Source organism: Dipodomys ordii, unplaced genomic scaffold (assembly GCF_000151885.1).
Source record: "Dipodomys ordii isolate 6190 unplaced genomic scaffold, Dord_2.0 Scaffold85, whole genome shotgun sequence".
Classification (NCBI taxonomy): domain Eukaryota; kingdom Metazoa; phylum Chordata; class Mammalia; order Rodentia; family Heteromyidae; genus Dipodomys; species Dipodomys ordii.
In genome coordinates this window covers 3,013,882-3,037,133 of record NW_012267301.1, presented here as the reverse complement: position 1 = coordinate 3,037,133, position 23,252 = coordinate 3,013,882, and the positions used below count along the sequence as shown (strand labels likewise).

General features: G+C 42.1%; 1 protein-coding gene across 1 annotated transcript in view; it reads left to right on the top strand.

Annotated features, from left to right (window-relative positions):
* Hmgxb3 (HMG box domain containing 3) overlaps positions 1-23,252 on the top strand; it is a 54,784-nt gene that overhangs the window by 8,785 nt on the left and 22,747 nt on the right. The window contains exons 5-8 of the mRNA XM_013025486.1: positions 5,710-5,841; positions 18,421-18,815; positions 21,501-21,676; positions 21,804-21,901. Of these exons, the coding sequence (XP_012880940.1) occupies positions 5,710-5,841; positions 18,421-18,815; positions 21,501-21,676; positions 21,804-21,901 (801 nt within the window). The remainder of the gene's footprint in view (positions 1-5,709; positions 5,842-18,420; positions 18,816-21,500; positions 21,677-21,803; positions 21,902-23,252) is intronic.

Sequence of the window (23,252 nt, the reverse complement as noted above, 5' to 3'; positions counted from 1 at the left end):
ACTTCAGTCAGAGTGTCTTGTAACTTTTGAGGTACTGTCAGGCTCTCCAGTTTCGTGTGCACCTGCTCTTGCTTCAGCTGCTCCAGCAGCTAGGTCTGCCTCAGCAGGTGCTGCTGCAGGGCCTCCTTCTCTGAGGTCAGCTGCTGACTAGAGGCCAGGTCCTAATGGTTCTCAGCTCCTGCAGATTCTGAGCTGCTTGGCTCTCTAACTCATTCATCTCTTTCTGTTCTTCTGACTTCTCCTCCAGCTAATCTAGCTTCTGCTGATGTTTTCTTCACCTGCTGTTCTGAGGGTAGGATGTTGGCAAGCTCCTCCTTCTCACTACTCTGTCTGTGGAAAGCAACCTGCCCCTAGACCAGCTGATCTTTCAGCTCTCGATTTTGCATCATGTGCATCTCATGGTCTCCTGTTCTGTTGTCTCAAGGATCTTGTGCTGATCCTCAGCATGCTGATCCCATTGCTTGGTCTTCTTCTCCAGCACCCACAGCCACTGCTGCTGCCCCAGGTTCTGGAGACTGAGGCTCTGGTTCTCCTCCCCGTGGATGTGAACTTGCGTCTCCAGGTGCTTGAGCTCCTTCTGTACCTGGAAGGCCTGGGCCTGCAGCTGTTGCTCAGCCTGAGATGACCCTTTAGGGAGCTGCAGGGGCAGCATCTCTGACAGCTGCTTTCTCAGTCCTACCAAGTTGGTCTCTATGTCCAACACCTGCCTCATCCCTTGCTCTCTCTCCTCTTTCAGTTGGCTCATCTGCTCTAAGAGGTGTCTCTCTCCAGCTTTAATTCTGTCACTCTTTCCTGTTGTCTGGTTGTCTTTTCAACTCTGCCTGCTCTCCTAGTGCTTGTTGAGACTTGTGAATTTTGATCTTCACGTCAGCCTTCTGTGTCAGGAGCACTTCCAGCCTCTCCTGCAGCTCAATGTTGTCTTCCTCCAGGTCATTATAGCTTTTGGCCTTTGCCTGGAGCTGCAGCTCCATGTCATTCAGGGCTTTAATGCACTCTAAGTTGTTTTTGTTGGTCTCATTCTGCATGGTGGAGACTGCAGACAATGTCATCTCTAGCTCTGTGATGCACTGTTGTGAAGCCTGCAGGCAGCTAGCAAGACCTTTGTGTTCCAGTTCTCTTTCATTGGCCACCTGTTACATGTGGGCCAGGGGAGATTGTAAATCTAATTTTTCTGACACCAGCATCTGTATTGCTAGCTTGTGAAGTTCCAGCTCTGTTTTCAGTGCTTCCTGCACACAGATCATCATCTTTCTCTTTCCTCTGTTGATCCTGCAGGTCTTTCTTTTCATGTTTCAGTTGTTGGATCTCTCTCACTGCAGAGCTGCTGGTTTTGTGTTCTGTTGGAATCCAGGGCAAGTGCCAGGTGTTAGCTGCACCTTTCCAGATCCTCTGTGTTATTGAGACCTGTGACCCTCTTGACCCTGGCAGCTCTTGACTGTGTCCAAAGGTGAGGGGGGAGGCTCAGGGTCTGTGTGGTCTTTGGCCGCACCCTCAATTGAATTACAGTCCCCAGCGGTGTTATCTTAGTGTCACCTCCTTTTTAGCTTTCCTCTTTTTCTTGGATTGTGCAGGTCCATCAGGTCAATCCTCTGCTGGAATTCTTGCTAGTTTCTTTCCTGCAGCTAATTTTTTTTTTTTTTTTGTCCACTCAGACATACCAGCTAGGACAGGGAAGATGTGTGTGCATGGCGGGGTGGGGGTGTATGTGTGTGTGAGGCATGGGGGGCACATTCCTAGGTTCTCTAAAATTACCTCTATTCTTGAAATCACTACCAGTTAACTATTTGTACTAAATCTCCAAAACCATCTCAATTCTCTATCACCATTCAGCACCTCTATCTCTCTCAACTGCTGCTAGTGGTGTAACAAGCAGAAGTGTATACCAGTGCTACTAGACAGCATGGAATGTGTGTGTGTGCCCTTTGAGTTCCATTGGTCAGAGAGGAACATGAAAAAAGGGGGCTTCCTTCTCCTACAGCCCCACCCCCATATAACCCTGTTCAGTTTACTCTTGCTAGTTAGGTATGTAGTTTTAGAAGTCATATTTTTGTTTTCCCTAATTCAACTATTATCAACAATTTCCAGCAGGTATCCTACTGCCCTTCAGGAAGTAGCAACAAGAAACATATCTGTTCATGTTCATTGTCTTCATGCAGAATTAGGGCTATTGTTCTGACCATATTAACCACTGAGATTCATAATGGCCTTGATATAACCTGCTTTTCTGGTCATTGTGGCACTGGGGGCCTCAGGGACATTACGAGTCCAGAACTCCTCTCCATTGACCATTCTGTACACTTAGGCCATGCACAACACAGCAGGTATCCCACACACTGGCTGGTGATTTCAGAGGATTGAGAAACATTCATGGGAGGAATGACATTGAGCATTCCTTGCTGCTGATGTCCAGGAGTAAGCCCACACAGCACAGAAAGAATAACAGGCAAATAATTGGAAACAAACATCCAAATGATGTTCAGTGTGTTCCGAATCCATGTTCCGGGGCAGCCCTCAACCAGTTCAGAGCCCTTGGACAGCTACTTCAGCACTGGAAAGATTGGTTGTCCTTCAATGAATAATTGAAATGACTGGTGAGTTCATTTTGTTGGCCAGCTTTTCCTTTCAATTAAAAACTCATGTTGGTTGTGGTGGCACACACTCCAAGTTCTCTCCGCTCAAATCACTTCTTTAGATTTAGGTGTCTCCACAATTACACTGTGAAATGCGTGTTACCAGGACCTGGGGTGTTGGAACCTCCTCAGTCCATCAACTAATATCTTTTTCCAAAGTTCTTTTTTTTTTTTTTTGCCAGTCATGGGGCCCGAACTCTGGGCCTGGGCACTGTCCCTCAGCTCTTCAGCTCAAGGCTAGGGCTCTACCACTTGAGCCACAGCGCCACTTCCAGCTTTTTTCTGCTTATGTGGTACTGAGGAATCGAACCCAGGGCCTCATGCATGCAAGGCAAGCACTCTACCACTGAGCCACCTTCCCAGCCCCCTTTTTCCAAAGTTCTAACAAGTAGGTTGTCTCTATTCAAGCTGTGTTTGGTTTCATTTTTTTTCTTAGCACTTTGGATATAAAAGCAGTTTTTCATTTTACGTTATGAATAGTGACATGTGAATACCTTACAGTCTTTTCAAATACTAAGTGCTAGTCTTTCTGGCAAATGTTTTCTCCAACAAAATAACACAATTTCAAGAGATGGTAAATGCCATTATATTCTGCCAAATTCCAATAATGTTAGTACTTACACCCATACTCATTATTTCACCATTTATTAAGATTTCTTTTTAAATGTTTACGAAATTTCCTAGTGTTTAAAAACAACATGATAGCATTGAACTACAAAATTAACTTTGGGAATATAGGGAAGTGCTTTTCTAATTTTAAGATCTTTTAAATTGTTTAAAAAATATGGCAAAGTATTTTGAGAGATGGGGGAAAAAATCGAACTTCCAGTTGTGATAACCTTCTAGTTGGAGGGTTTAAGGCATTTGTAGCACTGGGATGAACTAAGCAAACTCTACCATCTAACCTCCACAAACAAAAGAGTTTATGTGTGTGTAAATGAGCGAGTATGGGTACCTGTACTGGGGCTTGAACTCAGATGCTGTCCCTCAGCTTTTTCACTTGAGGCTGGCACTCTGCCACTGGATCTAGAGCTCTGCTTCTGGGTTTTTTGGTAGTTAATGGGAGATCGCCATGGACTTTCCTACCTGAGCTGACTTGGCTCCATGATTCTCAGAGTTCAGCCTTCTGAGTAGCTAGGATTACAGGCATTCACCAATGGTACCCAACAATAATATATATTTTCAACTTAATCACAATCTGTCTGAGCTCCAAAAACTGTTACAGATAATTAATATATTCTTTAGTGTTTTTGTTCGTTCCAGATGGAGCTAACTCAGGCTCCTGGGCTCAAGCAGTCCTCATGCTCCAGTCCCCTGATTAGCTAGGATTACAGACATACCACTTTCCCTAGCTAATCAGTATGTTCTCGGGGTAGGAAAGCTGTAGTATTTTAAAACAGGAACAGCCAGTAGAGCTTGATTCATGAGAAACTGCTTATTTTGTGAGCCCTTGTACTCTTGGAAATGACTCATGTTATAGTCCAAAAATTGTGTGAAGGCTAATATAATGCTTGGGACTGAAACATCAGCCTTGAGCCCTACGTAACATTTTATTTTCTAAAGTCAGTTCTATAGCCTACTGCTTAGCAGTATTTCCCAGTTCATGGTAGTTCATTTAGAGTACTAAATTAAATTACTTTTCTGCTTTCAGGAAATATTTCAGAAAATAGTGCATTTGGCCATGGTCTCAAAAATGATTAAAGATACTTTTTATCCTACTGATAAGTGAGTTATAAACCTTAGAATCTTTAGAATTTACTATATGTGTGTATCCTCACTTCTGCTTCATTTGTTTTCAAGACACTCCTGTAAAGTAGGAAGAACAAGTGCTTTTACAGAAGAAACCTAGGGCTCAAGAATTCAGATGACTTATTCTCTGTGTTGGTGACAGGCAGAGTTGACATTCAGTACCTTTACTCTCTTCTTGGTATCACACCACTTTGCACTCACTCATCCTTGACTTGGTACCACTGTGATTACCTGCTTTTCATAGGCTTCCTGGCAGAGGGAGCTAGGGACAGATTCAGAGTTAAATGAACATTTGTAAAGGACAGAGCAAATCTGACAGGGAAATGTTTTCTTTCTTACATTAGTCTAGGATGTGGATTGAAGCTAAAGAATGGAGTTTCTATTTGTAGCTAAGATGTATTGATTCATTGTAATACATTTTGTTCAAAGGGAGATCCTTTCAAAAATCCAGGGACCTGATTTCTGCTCTTGGATTTCCCTCTTTAAGTTTAATTTTTTTTGTTTATGGGTCTATTTGTTTATCTCTGGGTCCTTGGTCTTGTCCTTTCTGATTTTTAACTAAAAAAGAAAAAGATTAAGCAGATTGTGTGTGTGTGTCTGTGTGTGTCTGTGTCTGTCTGTCTATCTTGCACTCAAGATCTAGGTACTAGGCACTATACCTGAGCTTTTTGTTCAAAGTTAGTGCTCTACGTAGACACTGAATCATGGCTCTACTTTGCTTTTTTTCGGAGGTTAATTGGAGGTAAGCATCTCCTTGGGCTGGCTTTTTGAACCACAATTCCCAGGTCTCAGCCCCTCGGTAAACTAGAGTTACAGACTTGAACACTAGTGCATAGCTTTTTCTTCTTTAAGCATTCAGATCTAGAGAGACTTAACTAGGTAGCAGAAGAAATCTTGGACCAAGATTTCTAGGTATAGATCTGTCCTTGATTGATTATATGGTTTGAGGCAGAACATTTATTCTCAGTCCAAATGTTAATAAGAATTACTTAGTAGCATTTTTGAAGGTATTAAACAAAATACAAGGATATATTACATGATACCTTGGCTCAATATCAACCATAACTGCCTTTCTTTTTTCTAATACCTAACTAACTTTGGGAAGCTGTCTTTTTCTCTTTTGAATTTAGTTTCTTTATTTCTAAAAGTGCACTTGTACCTTAGCATCATGTACCTTTACTTGTACCTTTATAATTCTAACCTTTCCTGTTAAACCTTGAATTGCTATTCTGCATTCTGGTGCTCTGATAATGTGTCTGTCATTGTCAACAGGGTCTCATGTTGGGTTGTGGTCTTGATTCTGATACACTTTTTTTTTTTTTTCAAACAGACCACTACATATACCCGCCGGGGCCATGGGACATGTACCAGCCCAGGTTGCTCTTTTACATATGTCACCAGGCACAAACCACCTAAGTGCCCTACCTGTGGCAACTTCCTAGGAGGGAAGTGGATTCCAAAGGTAAGATACATTGGCCATTGCGTGACAGAGTAGGCTTCCTGTTTCCCTTGGAAACGGATGACTTTTTAAAGAAGGCTTGAATTCAGGGTCTCATGCTTTCACTTGGCTTTCTTGCTTACCACTGGCATGCTACCATTTAAGCCATGCCTACAGTCCTGCATGTTCTGGTTTGTTGGAGGTGTCTCAGCTTCCTGAATAACTTGGATTACAGTCATAAACCACTGGAGCAGAAGATAATATTTTTTGTGTATGTGTGTGCCAATCCTGGGGCTTGAACTTAGGGCCTTAGCTTTTTTGCTCAAGATTAGCATTCTTCCACTTGAGCCTCAGCTCCATTTCCATTTCTTTTTGGTAGTTAATTGGAGATAAGAGCCTCATGGACTTGTGTGCTCAAACTGGCTTCAAGCCCAATCCTGAAATCTCAGTCTTCTGAGAAGCTAGGATTACAGGTATGAGCTATTGTGACTCTACAAATAATGATTTTCATTTTAAACAGTTTGTTTAAAAGGAAGAAAAATAGAATAAAATGTTTCCCATAATCTTACACTATCCAAATAAAAGCCATGACCAATTATATTTTATTGTATTTTTGTAATTTTTTTATTTTTATTGTGAAAATACTGTACAGAGGGGTTACAATTACATGGGCAAGATAATGAGTACATTTCTTATCAAGCATTGTAACCTCCTCCTTTGCTTCCCCTTCCCATCTCTTCCCATCCTCCTCCTGCCCCCTGTATTTTTTTTTTGGGGGGGGGGTCTGGTCGTGGGACCTGAACTCTGGGCCTGGGCGCTGTCCCTCAGCTCTTCAGTTCAAGACTAGCACTCTACCACTTGAGCCACAGTGCCACTTCCAGCTTTTTTCTTTTTGCTTATGTAGTGCTGAGGAATTGAACCCAGGGCCTCATGCATGCAAGGCAAGCACTCTACCACTGAGCCACCTTCCCAGCCCCCCCTGTAATTTTTTTCTGTAAATAAGTTCTGTATCTTCCTCCCCCTCCACATCTCCCTATTTATTTATATTTTTTTCTGGTCCTGGGGCTTGAACTCAAGGCCTGGGCACTGTCTCTGAGCTTCTGCTCAAGGCCAGCTCTCTACCACTTGAACTGCAGTGCCATTTCTGGACTTTTCTGAAGAGTTTATTGGAGATGCGAATCTCATAGACTTTATTGCCCTGGCTGGCTTCAAACCATGATTCTAGATCTCAGCTTCCTGAATAGGTGGTATTATTGGTATGAGTCATTGGTGCCTGGCCCCCTTATTTATTTATTTATTCATTATTTATTTATTTATTTTTGTGGTCCTGGGGCTTGAACTCTGGGCTTGGGTACTGTTCCTGCGCTCTTCAGCTCAAGGCGAGTGCTCTATCACTTGAGCCACAGCGCCACTTCCAGTTTACGAGTGGTTTATTGGAGATAAGAGTCTCATGGGGGCTGGGAAGGTGGCTCAGGGGCTGGGAAGGTGGCTCAGTGGTAGAGCGCTTGCCTTGCATGCATGAGGTCCTGGGTTCAATTCCTCAGCACCACATAAGCAAAAAGAAAAAAGCGTGTCGCTGTGGCTCAAGTGCTATAGGCTAGCCTTGAACTGAAGAGCTGAGGGACAGTGCCCAGGCCCAGAGTTCAGGCCCCACGACTGGACCCAAAAAAAAAAGAGTCTCATGGACTTTCCTGCCCAGACTGGCTTTGAACCATGATCCTCAGATCTCAGCCTCCTGAGTAGCTAGGATTACAGGCATGAGCCACGGGCGCCCGGCCCCCCTCCCTTTTTTAAAGGAAAAATATTCATTTATTTGTAGTACTGAGGATTGTAAACAGGGCCTTGCACATGCCAGGCAAACACTATCACTGAGCTCCATCTTCATTTGTGTCTTTGTTTTCTCATGTAACTTACTGTGCTATAAAATATTTTTCACACATATTATCTTCAATTGCTTCATAATTATCCATGAATCACTATTTATCAGAAACATCCTGTTAATATACTCACTTCCTGATAGGACTGAGTATTTAACAATCTACTTCCTACACTGTTTAGGTATTACTCGATCCATAGCATGACTATAAATCTTTTCATTCCTTTGCTTAAAATTCTTTTGTTCTTTACAGCTACTGAAAGTAGATACCTTTAACTCAGTGTAATAATAGTCTTATTGTAACTTTATGATGTATATTCTTTCCTTGTTCCTTTCCTTCTTCCTTTTCTTTGTACTGTAACCCAACTGGTTGATTATGTGTGAAATGCGTAAATAATGATGAGTCTTGGCTTCTTGTAAATGTGCATTCTTCCATGGAACATCCCATTTCGTGAGGGAAGAATGAGTGCCTTTCATGCTTTACTTGTCTTTAATATTTTTATGAAGCAGTTATCACTATTGAACAGTCTTTGTTCATGTCATTGTGAGAATCTTATGACATTTGCATCTGCTATAGCTTTTATCCATAGAAGATGCACAATAAAACAAATGAGAGCATTAGCATTCAATTTAGCATGTGTTGGCTAACTTGTACATTTGGTACTAACTAACTAACTAACTATATATATATACACACACACACACACACACATATATATATATAGTTGCTATATGTCTTTTATGACTTCAAATTTTAGGACAAAATGAATGAAATAGACAATTCTCAATTAGTTCAGAGAGTTCATTTGTGTTTTACAAGCAGCAGTCTTTCAGGATCAATGGCATATGCATAGATAAAAAAGGAAAAAGAAGGTATTATAGTAGAAAGACCCCTACTCAGGCAGGCAAACCCACCTAGTCGTCTGGAGTGTCAGAGACCACCACAACAAAGTTGTTAGCAAAGAAGCAACTTTATTGAGAAAGTTCCTACACTGACCACCAGGGCCATGGCACAGGTTCTGGAGCTGATAACTACAACCCTGAACGGCCCACAAACTAGAGTTTTTAAAGGCAAAATCCATGCAGTCAAGCCTAGTCACATGCAGGTGACTAATCGGTTCGCAACACACACAAAGGATTGCATAGTCACGTTAGGCCACACACAGGTAGTCAGTGGAGTTAGTCTTATAGTAGTTGTTTAAACTATCCCATTATTTTGGTTTGAATTGGCGAGCAAATTTGGTGGGCAAAAGGTGGGGTTCGCATTTTGGCAGGCAGAAGGCAGGGAGAAGGCAGGGTTGCTCCAGTAAAGCAGGTGGTGTTGCCAGTTGAGCAAGATTACAATTTATCTGCATTACTGTTCAGTCTTTAACTGAACAATCAAGGGTGGGTTAGGTTGTTAAGGAAGGGGGACCAGACAGATGCATTTTTTTCATTCTGGGAACTAGGCCTATCCAGTCTAAAATCCCTAAAACAAAGGCAAAGCTCAAAATGGAATCATGTCAGCTTGAGCTCCATCTCAGGGTCCACTTCAGTATTGTTTTTGTGAAAGTTGGCTCAGGCAAGGATTGTGATTGTATTGTGTGTAAGTATGCATTGTTCATTGAAATAATCATCAAGAGAAAAGGAGCTGAATGCCAGTGACTCACACCTATAACCTTAGGATTATACTCAGGAGGCTGAGGATCATAGTTCAAAGCCAGCCTGAACAGAGAAAATTTTGAGATTCCATCTCAATTAAACAGCAAAATATAAAACTGGAGGTGTAGTTCAAGTGGTAAAGAGCTAATCATAATTGGAAAAGGCCAAATGGGAGCCCAAGGCCCTGAATTCAAGTCATAGTATTAGCACAAAAAAATACACATAAAAAGAGGAGAAAAGCTATGGAGGCTGAGTCTGTGATTGTTTTGGGGTCTGGTGAGGCAGCACATCATAATAGGATAGCTGTGTAAAACTGCTCATCTCATGACTAAAAAGTGAAAGGTCGAGGAAGGGACTGGGCTCTCACCTCCCTATGAGAGCATGCCAGTGATCTAAAACCTCTCATTATATTCCATCTTCTACAGGCCCCACCACCTTGCAGAAGTATCATTTTAAGGAGTAAGCCTTAAACCACATGGACTTTGGGAAGATGCCTAATATAGCCAAACAGCAATAATTAATATGATTCTGGAGTTTGCTTCTGCAGTATAAACTCTTGATTTTCCTAGATTTTAGCTTTGTAGCCTTGAACAGATCATTTCATGTCTCTGTTCCTTGACTTAGGTTTTTTCTCATCTGTAAGTGGAAGTTAGTTCTTACTCATTAGGATTTGGAGAGTTCAAGAAACTACTCCACCCATGGAGAGTGAGTAGTTTCTCATGCTTGTCAAATTCTCAGTAAATGTTTCCTGGTTACTATTATAATTGACATTAATGCAGTAGCTCTGTTATTGCTATACATGGGTCAGGACAGATCTAGTGCTAATGTCTCAGGTTTTGTTTCAATTTTTTTTTGGGGGGGGTCTGGTTGTGGGGCCTGAACTCTGGGCCTGGGCGCTGTCCCTCAGTTCTTCAGATCAAGGCTAGCACTCTACCACTTGAGCCACAGCGCCACTTCTTTCTTTTTTCTTATGTGGTGCTGAGGAATCAAACCCAGGGCCTCATGCATGCTTGCAAGGCAAGCGCTCTACCACTGAGCTATCTTCCCAGCCCTTGTCTCAATTTTTCCTCCAAGCATTAGAAGGAGTGGGTGTGAAAAGAAAGGTATTTCAGCCGAAAGGATCCATCACATCCATCCCAGGGGACCACTCAGAAGCAGGCAAGCACAGGAGAAAGATTATTACAAGGTTTATTGGAGGAGCTATATTTCCCCTGGAGAGAGACCACATGGTGACTCCACTATCTAGGTAGCAGCAGCGTCTGAGGGTCAGAAGTGAGGTAGATGGGATCTCAGGTGGGTTTGAGCAGAGGGGGAGGGAACTCCAGGGCAGAGAGGAGCTCAGGTCTGAATGGAGCTGAGGACCAAAGGTGGGCATAATGCTTACATCAGCTCTGTAGAATTTTAGAAGTAAAAATAGCTTTGGTTCTCAGCTAGTTGAATTCCTTTATGTTTCTAGCTTAGGAAAAATAAAGAGAAATACAAATAACTAGCTAAATTTATATTCCATTACTTTTCCCACTAAACCATACTTACCAAGCATTGTTACACTATTTAGCTACAGAATCTAAAAGAGTTTTTTAGTTCCATTTTTTTGAGGCAAGAAATAAAGAAAAAAAGCCAGAAGTGGCGCTGTGGCTCAAGTGGTAGAGCACTAGCCTTGAACTGAAGAGCTGAAGGACAGCGCTCAGGCTCCACGACCTGACCCCCCCCCAAAAAAAAAAAAAAAGTAAGTAATTTTTTTAAAGCTCTATTTGTCTCCGCCAGTCAGGAAATGACTCACCTTTTCTTAAGTTTTCCTTGAGTTAAGACTGGCCGAAAGGAGACCAAGAGGTGTGTGGTATGGTTCCCATTGATTGGATGGGACAAAAGGTAGTGTATGAGACTGTTTAGAGCAAGGCTTCATGCTTATGGGCTCTACTATCAATTGAAGTCTGAGCAGCTGTTTGCATTTACTTTTCATTTGGAAAGAAAGCAAAACATCTATAAAGGGTAGGATTAAGGCAATGTGAGGTTACTAGGTTGAGTTTTCACTTTGTTTATATTATTTTTCCTGAAAACGATTAAGTCTGAAGTAGCCAGTGTAGAAGGCTACTCTACAGATGAATTTAGTCTGTTTTTTCCTGCTGACTTGCCCTGTCTTACACAAAATAAATAAGCTTTCTACAGTTGACTTGGAATTTTTCTCCATGTTTATTTATCCTCTTGGGCTGTTACTGTTAGATCTGAGAATGCTATACTGAAGAGTTCTTCCAGGTCATCTGTTATTGGTTCTTAACCAGGAGCTTTGGAAACTTGAATGGGATTTGGTAGCTAGTATGTAGAAAATTTTAATGACATTTGCCAAAAATGTCAGATTTCCTGAAGTATGTTGGAAGGTCCTTAATCCTTTTGACAAACATTGAGAGATCAGCCCTCTGTTACTTGACAGTGGGAAGTAAGGATTTAAATGAGGCTTGCCCTTTAGGAATAGAGTTGTGTATAGATAGAACTGAGAGTTTTAGTTTTTAGTACTACTGGAATTTGAGCTCTCGGCTTTGCTCTACTACTTGAGCCACTCTGCTAGCCATCCAGTTTTTCACTTTATTGTCTCACTTTATTGTTTCATGATATACATGGAAGGGGGAAACAAAACCTCTCTAAAACCTATTGGAAAGACAGCCACTGCTTTTTTTTAAAGTTTAGATTTTTATTTGTGTAAAAGTACATGTATTCTCTCTATATATTATGTATTTGCATAGATGTCACATACATACCCTATTATATTCAATCAGCAAACATTGCTAAGGTTCCAAGGACTTTAAAAGTAGATCTATCTGAAACAGCAGGTGCAATTTTGAATTATAATATTTGAACAATATGTGACACTTATCATTTGAATAATTCATAAGTGAAAAATTGGCATGCTTGACATTCTCATTATAGATGCTTTATAATTGTGTATTATCATTCTGCTTTACATTTCTAAACTTCATTGTATGTTTTTCCACTACAGGACACCTCCATTTGTCTGTTAATATTATTTCTTTTTTCCCAACTGTCAGGTTTAATAACCTTTTCTTCTTTTTCACAATGTGTACTTTTTTTCACTTCAATGTACTACCATCATAGTATATTGAAATACACATGAGAAAATTTAGTGTTACTGGTATAGGGTACGATTTAAAAAAAATGTGTATGAGGGGCAGGGAAGGTGGCTCAGTGGTAGAGCGCTTGCCTTGCATGCCTGAGGCCCTGGGTTCGATTCCTTAGCACCACATAAGCAAAAAGAAAAAAGCTGGAAGTGGCGCTGTGGCTCAAGTGGTAGAGCGCTAGCCTTGAGCTGAAGAGCTGAGGGACAGCGCCCAGGCCCAGAGTTCAGGCCCCATGACTGGACCCCCCCCCAAAAAAAAAAAAGTGTATGAATGTACCAACATATAATGTTAAATAATGAAAGAACCGATTTGAGGAACTAATACAAAAATTTTACTTGAAAAAAATCTAAATAATTATGAAAACTACACCATAAATCAGCATGAAAATAATGAGTATGCTAAAATGCAAGTAATTTATAAAGTAGCATCAATAATACAGTATGCTAAGCAAAAATTATGCCATTATTCCCTTTGTAAAGGATTTACTCTTTGTAATAAACATCAGGTGGATCCCTCTTCTGGCAACCAGTGGACTGTGAGATGTCCTTAGATTATGGGCTACTTCCAACCCTGTCTGGGCTGGAGTTATTCCTTTCTACCACCATTATAAAATGATCTGAGAAAATGCCAGCCAGCCATGTGCAAAGTAATGCAAGAGAAAAGGAGCCCATTTCTCAGGGTGATGGCTGCCAGGGCTTTACATATTAATTATCCCAAACTCATCATTTGCACCCATCTTATAGAAGAAAGGGAGGCAGAGTTCTTTGCCGAAGCCTGCAAACTCTTGGTGGAGCTGGATATCAAGAGGCAGTGGCACCTTCAGCTCGGTAGTGGGGTTCTTGAGGTTCTCAGGCACCTCAGCCTCTCCATGGACAGGTTTCCCATTGTATTCAAGTTGCACATGTCTTCAAAACCTTGCTGCTCCTCCATAACCTCTGTCTTCGGGATAGAAAGGTCTGAGGTAACCTCTACAGCAGAGGTCTGGGTGGCTGCCAGCATCTTATTCTAGCGCTCTGTGTCCTCACCTGCAAAATGTTACAGTAGTTCCTTCAGCTCCTCATCTTTCCCCCTCTTCTCCTTGGACAGCCAGCCTACACACTCAACTTTCTCCTGATACAGATCATCTAGAACTTCTATGTGTTCTTTATAGAAAACTATGGACTCTTCAATGGTGATGATGTGTTCTGACAGCTGGCTGCATCAGTGTTGAGGTCATCCACTTGATTCTGGTAGTCTGCCTTGTCTGACAGGTTGCAGATGAAGCAGAGATTTTCAGCTTCTGGGGCACCTGTGTGTCCTGGTCCATCTCCCCAGAGGGGAAGAGGCCTGGCACTCCAGCTTTCTCTAGCACTGGGCTGCCAGGTTGGCCAGGCAACCACAACAGGTTTGCTGCTTCTACAGCTGCCAGCTGAGCTTCACCTTTCTTTGATTCAGTAATGGATAGTACTTCTGGGTAAAAATCCCACATTGATTTGTAGGTTGTTTAGATCCTCTGGGACAGTCACATCACGGGCAGTTGCCCTTTTACTCCTTCCTACTGTTTCTGTTTTTGTCAGTTGTGAGGCTTGAACTCTGGGCCTGGGTGCTGTCCCTGAGCTCTTTGGCTCAAGGTGAGGCTAATTGGAGATAGGAGTCTCTCAGACTTTCCTGCCTTGGCTGGCTTTGAACCGTGATTCTCAAATCTCATCCTCCTGAGTAGCTAGGATTACAGACATGAGTCACCAGTATCTGGTCCCTTTCTACTTCTTTGCTAAGGGCTTCACCTTTCCCAGGGAAAGTCAGGAAGCTCAACTGGGCCCACAGCTGTTTGTTCTCATGCCTTGTTGCTTCCAGGCACTTCAGTCAGAGTGTCTTGTAACTTTTGAGGTACTGTCAGGCTCTCCAGTTTCGTGTGCACCTGCTCTTGCTTCAGCTGCTCCAGCAGCTAGGTCTGCCTCAGCAGGTGCTGCTGCAGGGCCTCCTTCTCTGAGGTCAGCTGCTGACTAGAGGCCATGTGCTAATGGTTCTCAGCTCCTGCAGATTCTGAGCTGCTTGGCTCTCTAACTCATTCATCTCTTTCTGTTCTTCTGACTTCTCCTCCAGCTGATCTAGCTTCTGCTGATGTTTTCTTCACCTGCTGTTCTGAGGGTAGGATGTTGGCAAGCTCCTCCTTCTCACTACTCTGTCTGTGGAAAGCAACCTGCCCCTAGACCAGCTGATCTTTCAGCTCTCGATTTTGCATCATGTGCATCTCATGGTCTCCTGTTCTGTTGTCTCAAGGATCTTGTGCTGATCCTCAGCATGCTGATCCCATTGCTTGGTCTTCTTCTCCAGCACCCACAGCCACTGCTGCTGCCCCAGGTTCTGGAGACTGAGGCTCTGGTTCTCCTCCCCCTGGATGTGAACTTGCGTCTCCAGGTGCTTGGGCTCCTTCTGTACCTGGAAGGCCTGGGCCTGCAGCTGTTGCTCAGCCTGAGATGACCCTTTAGGGAGCTGCAGGGGCAGCATCTCTGACAGCTGCTTTCTCAGTCCTACCAAGTTGGTCTCTATGTCCAACACCTGCCTCATCCCTTGCTCTCTCTCCTCTTTCAGTTGGCTCATCTGCTCTAAGAGGTGTCTCTCTCCAGCTTTAATTCTGTCACTAACTCTTTCCTGTTGTCTGGTTGTCTTTTCAACTCTGCCTGCTCTCCTAGTGCTTGTTGAGACTTGTGAATTTTGATCTTCACGTCAGCCTTCTGTGTCAGGAGCACTTCCAGCCTCTCCTGCAGCTCAATGTTGTCTTCCTCCAGGTCATTATAGCTTTTGGCCTTTGCCTGGAGCTGCAGCTCCATGTCATTCAGGGCTTTAATGCACTCTAAGTTGTTTTTGTTGGTCTCATTCTGCATGGTGGAGACTGCAGACAATGTCATCTCTAGCTCTGTGATGCACTGTTGTGAAGCCTGCAGGCAGCTAGCAAGACCTTTGTGTTCCAGTTCTCTTTCATTGGCCACCTGTTACATGTGGGCCAGGGGAGATTGTAAATCTAATTTTTCTGACACCAGCATCTGTATTGCTAGCTTGTGAAGTTCCAGCTCTGTTTTCAGTGCTTCCTGCACACAGATCATCATCTTTCTCTTTCCTCTGTTGATCCTGCAGGTCTTTCTTTTCATGTTTCAGTTGTTGGATCTCTCTCACTGCAGAGCTGCTGGTTTTGTGTTCTGTTGGAATCCAGGGCAAGTGCCAGGTGTTAGCTGCACCTTTCCAGATCCTCTGTGTTATTGAGACCTGTGACCCTCTTGACCCTGGCAGCTCTTGACTGTGTCCAAAGGTGAGGGGGGAGGCTCAGGGTCTGTGTGGTCTTTGGCCGCACCCTCAATTGAATTACAGTCCCCAGCGGTGTTATCTTAGTGTCACCTCCTTTTTAGCTTTCCTCTTTTTCTTGGATTGTGCAGGTCCATCAGGTCAATTCCTCTGCTGGAATTCTTGCTAGTTTCTTTCCTGCAGCTAATTTTTTTTTTTGTCTTGTTTGCTCAGACATACCAACACTAGGACAGGGAAAATATATGTGTATGGCAGGGGGTGTGTGTGTGTGTTTGTGTGTGTGTGTGTGTGTGAGGCATGGGGGGCACATTCCTAGGTTCTCTAAAATTACCTCTATTCTTGAAATCACTGCCAGTTAACTACTTGTACTATATCTCCAAAACCATCTCAATTCTCTATCACCATTCAGCACCTCTATCTCTCTCAACTGCTGCTAGTGGTGTAACAAGCAGAAGAGTATACCAATGCTACTAGGCAGCATTGAATGTGTGTGTGGCCTTTGAGTTCCATTGGTCAGAGAGGAACATGAAAAAGGGGGCTTGGTCAGAATCCTGTGATTCAGGCAGAATGGGTGGAGTCATGATGAGAGCTTCTCATACAGCTCCATCCCCCATGCAACCCTATTTGGTTGGGCACCGGTTCTTGCTGTGTAGGTAAATAGTTTTACAAGCCACCTTTTTGGCCTCTGTGATATAACTGTCTTCACTTGGAGAATTTAAGTGGGTTCCAACAGGCTGTCACTGTAGACCTTCCTGAGTTGTACATTAACATAACCAGTCAACCCTTATCCCAGGATTCAGAAAGTAGATGAGCTATCATAATTTCCTTTTGATTTCCAGTTGCTCTTCAGGAAGTGACACCGAGAAATACAGCTATCTACCACATCTAGTTTCTTCAGATCTTCACTGCATGCAGAATTATCTGTTTAGTTCTGACCATATTTGTGGACACTTGTATTCTTCAGGGAACCATACATAACTTATTTTTTTCTACTGATTAGGTTCATAATGGTCTTGATATAACTTGCTGTCCTTGTTGCCCTGGGACTGGAGGGCACCAGGGACATCATGGGTCCAGGGCTCCTCTCCATGAATAATGGCTTTGCTGTATGCAATACATCTAGGCCATACATAGCAAATACTTTCTATACTAAAGGGAATTTGAGTCAGCAGAAATCTGTCTTCTTTATACATTTCACTGAAATCTAACCATAGCACATAACGTTCCACACACTTTGCTTGTGATCCTAGAAGATGCAGAAATACAACCATGGATGGAATGCTGCTCTAGAATAAAGTCATTGGAGTTTTCAGTAAGAGTAGAGATGCATGGATCTGAAACAAATGATTTTGCAGGAAAACAGGGTTACTTTATGTAATAAATCCCCTTCAGGACAAACTGTCACTGCTGTCAGTGGAGATGGATGATATATCTGGGCTGGCAATTTGTACTGAAGATAGGCTGTCACAAGTATAGATGCTTATCAGAAACGTAATGAACCAAATCTCTGAATCTGCAGAATTATTTTTCAGCATTCATCTGTCTGGTAAGATGGCTGGCATTGCACCTTGAGACATAGCTGTAGGTTATTGAGGATGTTTTTTTTTTCCCCCACTTCATATTTTTTGGCATTCTTGTTCATAGACCTTGGCCAGCGTTTTCAAAGGTCAAATCCTTGCCACATTTCTAATCTCACTGACATCACCTTTTCAGGACACTCCTCTGTACTTTCTCTTCTATCATATCTTTCAGGCTTGATTCTTCACAGCTGCAATTTTTAGTGAGTTTTAATGTATGAGTTAATTTGACCCAGAGTATAAAGTATGTGGCATTTTGTAAGTCATTCTAAAGACTCATTTGAAAAAATAATGAAGGTAAAGATTTTAATTTGCGTATGGATTGGATGTTTATGGTTTTAGGGAATTGGAACTTGTGTCAAGGATTAATTTCATAATACATAATTAACTTCATAATTTAGAATTATTAAGAAGTTAGGAAAAAAAAGATTTTTTTCCCCAAGGAAGTAGAAATACTGTGGGAAACTTTTATCATATTGCGATTAACTGAATCTCATAAAACCTGCTCCAGAGGTAAATACTTTTAGACCCAATGTAGCAGTGTGTCTACTTCTTTCTCTATAAGGAGAAATGGGCCTAGAGCAATCAGAATTCATACTAAAAAATGCCAACATTAGCTAGGCACTGGTGGCTCATGCCTATAATCTAGGCTGCTCAGGAGGCTGAAATCTGAGGATTATGGCTCAAAGCCAAGCCCAAGGAGGAAAGTCCATGAGTGTCATTATCTACCAAAAAAGCTGAAAGTAAAGCTGTGACTCAAGTGATAGAGCACTAGTCTAAAGAAAAAAAAAAGCCTCCAGACTTCAAGATCTCCCCAAAATACTGAAAACAACAACAAAAAGCCAACAGTTATTTGATGAAAAGTGCATGCTAGTAAGTAATTTAGTAGAAGGAGAGTAGCTTTGTCCAGAGGCATTTGATTCTGTAGAGAAAGGGTCTTGGACTTAATCCAGTTTTATACTTGGGTCCTTAAGGTAGCCTCTTCTTTTGATGACTCTTAACTTCTCTTTCTCATATATTATTACTAAGAGGATCAAATTAGCATATTTGTGTCAACTGTAAAATATCTTATGTTTACAAGGTATTCTGATTTTTCTAGGAAAAGCCAGCCAAAGTCAAAGTGGAATCGGCTTCGGATGTCTCTTCCAATAGCTCTGTTACCTCTGAGCAAAATTTCTGTAATGAAAATGACTCCAAAGTGACTCTGGAGAACTCAGAAGCTGTAAGCCAGCTCTTAAATGTTGTTCCTCCAAGAGAAGTGGGTGAAGAGAATGAGTGGGAGGAAGTGATTGTCTCCGATGCTCATGTTTTGGTCAAGGGAGGTCCTGGAAATCGAGGTACAGCAGTCACTAAGGCACCAGTTGTCAAGAATTTTGTGAAGACTGAGGTTACTCTGGAAACACCTGAGAATGACAGTCCCCGACCATACATACCACCAGCAGCTGAGGGTTCCAGCACCTCCAGTCCAGTACCTGCTTTTAAAAAGCCTACAGGGTAAGCTAGTACAGTTACATATTCTCATGGCAATGTTATGCAAATGCCCATATTAGCCTTGCACATTATCTTTACAGCATTGCTGATCTCAGTTCGTAGTCCCTTTTTGGAGGTACAGAAACCAATGCCTAGAGACATATATCAATTTGCCTTAACAATCTCCCATCCATGTATTGCTGTCAGATTCCTAGTACATCTTTTATTGTCAGTCTCCCTAAAGCACTTAACTAGAATCTGGCTGGTACAAGTGTACAGTGTTAGCAGCTATGAGTCCAATCCTAGATAGAGAATTTCAAAGAAGAACTCTTATAAAGACATTCTTCCCAGTGCTGACGGCTCACACCTGTAATCCTAGCTACTCAAGATGCTGAGATATGAGGAGGATCAGAGTTCAAAGCCAGCCCAGGGAGTAAAATTGGTAACAATGTTATCTCCAATTAATCACCAAAAAGCAAGAAGTGGAGCTGTGACTCAAGTGGTAGAGTACTAGCTTTGAGTGAGAAATCTTAGGGGCAGCACTCAGACCCTGAGTTTAAACTCTAGGACTGGCATCAAAAAAAAAAAAAAAAAAGCTCTAAAAAGAACCTTTTTCTAGTGGTCAGAGAACTCAGGTCTAGTTTTAACTGGCTTCCATTTAACTTTGGGCATAGTCACTTCATGCGTCTTCCATGTTCCTGAAAATCTTTGAGAAGGATATTGAAAAATTATAACCTAGCCTAGCACCAGTGGCTTATAATCCTGGCTACCCAGGTGGTTGCAGAAATGTCTGTAAGACTCATTTCCACTTAACCAGCAAAATTGCTGCAGGTGTGGATCAAGTCATAGAGTGCTTAAGTTTGGGGCTTTTTCCCCTTATTCCTTTTTTATTAATGGCTTAACTGGAGTCTGTGTGTACCTCTTTCTGAAGATTATTGTGTTCTTGTAAGTGAAGGCTCCTTGTTTAACATCAGTAGTTCTCAACTAGGAATAACTGTGCCCTCAAAGGACATTGGCAATTCTTAGGAGGCTTTTATTTTTGGTTGGTCGTGGGGCCTGAACTCTGGGCCTGGGCGCTGTCCCTCAGCTCTTCAGCTCAAGGCTAGCCCTCTACCACTTGAGCCACAGCACCACTTCCAGTTTTTTTGCTTATGTGGTGCTAAGGAATCAAACACAGGGCCTCAGGCATGCAAGGTAAGCACTCTACCACTGAGCCACCTTCCCAGCCCTTAGGAGGCTTCTTTTTGAGTGTTAGAACTGCGGAGGGGTTTGCTGCTGGCATTTAGAGTGATGAAAATAACCTAAGCATCCTCTAATACACAAGAAAGGCTCCCCAGACAAAGAATTGTCTGATAGTACCAAGTTTGGTTATATTATGAATTTTACATTTTACAGTCCTGTTGTTGAATAAAAAATAATATTCACATGGTTCGACCTCAAACAAGTACAAGGAACTCAGCTAGCTGGGCACCAGTGGCTCACCCCTGTAAATCCTAGTCACTTAGGAGGCTTAAGATCTGAGGTTCACGGTTCAGAGCCAGCCATGGACAGGAAAGTATGTGAGACTCTTATTTCCAATTAAGTGCCAAAAGAAGGAAGGAAGGAAAGAAGGAACAAAGAAAAAACAGCTGGAAGACATGGATCAGGTGGTAAGAGCACAAGCTCAGAGATATGGCCAAGGCCCTGAGTTCAAGCCCCTAGGACCAGCAAAAAACAAGCAAACAAAAATGTTTTATTGAGCTACTCAGGAGACACATAGGAGAAGAGGCTCTGTTTAGGGATGTGGGAATCAGTAGAAGAGGTTTGGGCTAATGAATAGAATACATAAAGATGAATATGGTTGAAATAATTCACATGTATGAAAATAGAACAGTGAGGCCAGTTAAAGTTATATTGGGAAGGGAGATAGGAATGATAGAGGATTGAGATTGATTGGTGTATATTGGAATACATTTGTGGAAATGTCACAGTGGAACACCCCCCCTTTTTTTTTTTTACAACTAATGTATGTTAATAACTTTCTTTTAATTTCCCTTCCACCCATCCATTTCCCAGAATCAGTTTGTATTTCTTTTTTTTTTTTTCCTTTTGTAGCAGCACTTTATTATTATTATGTGGGGTCAGTTTGTATTTCTAAGTTTCTTATTTTTAGAGATAATTTTAAGCGTATATAAACGTGTGTTTATGTACTGTCTAAATCTTGCCCCCCCTTTTTTAAGCAATATACTTTGGAAGTGATGTAGTATCCTTGGATGGAGTTGTGAACTTCAGACCTTTTGTTCATGACATGTGAATCACTTTAACAAATCTTTATAGAGCCCTTCCATGGTGCTTGTGCTCAACATTAGCACTGCAGAGGTGAAGAAAACATAAACATTGTTCTCCAGGGTCTCTAGACTGTCTTGTGTGGGAATTTTGATAGACTTTCAGCAAAATTAGATGCTATAGTTATAATACTTATTGGTACTACACACTGTGGTCCCTATTTATACCTTTGTATGTTTGTAATGACCTCAAAATATAGGTAGTTACTCCCCACTTATATATTAAAATCTTGAGATGAACAGAGAAGGAGTGAAATTACTTGCTCAGAGTCATAAAGATACATAATCGTTCTATTTGGACTGTCCAAAGCCAATAATGGAAATTGCACTTTGGTTTTCGTCTACTTGGTCTAAAAATTTCAGACGCTTTCTGTCTTTTTTTCAGAGTTGACCTACTCAGTACTGGGCCCAGAGCTACAGAGCTTAAAGGCAGAGCACGGGGCAAGCCCTCATTACTGGCTGCAGCAAGACCCATGAGAGCAATTCTGCCAGCCCCAGCCAGTGTGGGGCGAGGTAGCAGCATGGGACTGCCCAGGGCCAGGCAGACTTTTCCCCTGAGTGGTAAGAGCTGATTCAGAACTGGGAAGAGAGGCTATCCAGTGGGAATGGGAACAGGAATGGGGATGGAGAGGAGAGATACAGAAACTGAGTACACTTTGGTTATCAGTTTGGCTACTGATTCTTACAGATAAGACTTCCTCCATGAGGACTTGTGGTCTGAAGCCAAGCACACTGAAGCAGCTAGGCCAGCCCATCCAACAGCCATCTAGTACTGGCGAAGTGAAGGTAAGCCCCACTCCTGAGAGGGAGCTTCTTGAAGTTCTGCCTATGGCAGAAGACAGACCTCAGTTCTTAAACTAGTAGACCTCTAGGAGGAAGTTAACATGAATGATTTTAAGTTGCTGATTTTCATAAAGTGAATATATTTTATTTTTACATTTATTTATTCATACATTCATTTATTTATTTTTATTTGTACTGGGGCTAGAACTCCGGGCTTGGGCATTATCCCTCAGCTCTTTAGCTGAAGGCAAGCACTCTACCCCTTGAGCCCCAGCATCACTTCTGGTTTTCTGATTGGTTTATTGGAGATAAGAGTCTCACAGAGTTTCCTGCCCTGGCTGGCTTTGAACCCCGATCCTCAGGTCTCAGCCTCCTGAGTAGCTAGGATTACAGGCGTGAGCCACCGACATCTGGCTTTAAATTTATTTTAAAAAGGTTTTAAGCCTATTATTTTAAAAAATTATAATTCAGAAAACAATAAAAAATAAAAACAATGCAAAAGTATCCAAACTCTTCTGAAACATTTGTTTCATATTAGACCATTTTGCTTTATCATTTGTGTTCACTCATATCTCCCTTGCATATGTGTACACATGTGTACGTGTGTGTGTAAAACATCTAAGTAAAAGGTAAACCACATAGGCTTTGCTCCTCAGTGCTTCTGTGTGTATTTCTTAGAAATAAGGATAGTCTTCTATATGTGAAGTTGGAATAAGGACACTCATTGATAGCTATTAAACAGTAGGGTAGAGGGGATAGGAAAAAAATAAATGAGGTGGATCTGACCAAACTATAGTGTATGTACGTGTGAATAAATGAAAGTCCTCTGTATAATCAATATCTACTAGACAAATGAAACACGGGAAAATGAAACAAGATATGTTGGGGGAACCTATAACCTGTGAGAGTGGGGAGGACCATCCAAGAGGATGAATGAGGGTGATTATGGTCAGACTTACAAGCATCTCTGAAAATAGAACAGCGAAATCTCTTGAAAATGCTTTAAGAAGTGGGGAAGGGGTAATGAAAAAAAAGAGATGGAAGGAATGAGCTTGATCTCTTCTTTGTACATCATGGAAATGTTACAGTGAACCCCCTCCTATATACATCTTTTTTAAAAAGAACAGGTATTTTTTTTTTTTTTTTGGTGGCGGGGTCTGAACTCTGGGTCTGGGCACTGTCCCTCAGCTCTTCAGCTCAAGGCTAGTGCTCTACCACTTGAGCCACAGCGCCACTCCCAGCTTTTTCTGCTTATGTGGTGCTGAGGAATCGAGCCCAGGGCCTCATGCATGCAAGGCAAGCAGTCTACCACTGAGCCCACAGCGCCACTCCCAGCTTTTTCTGCTTATGTGGT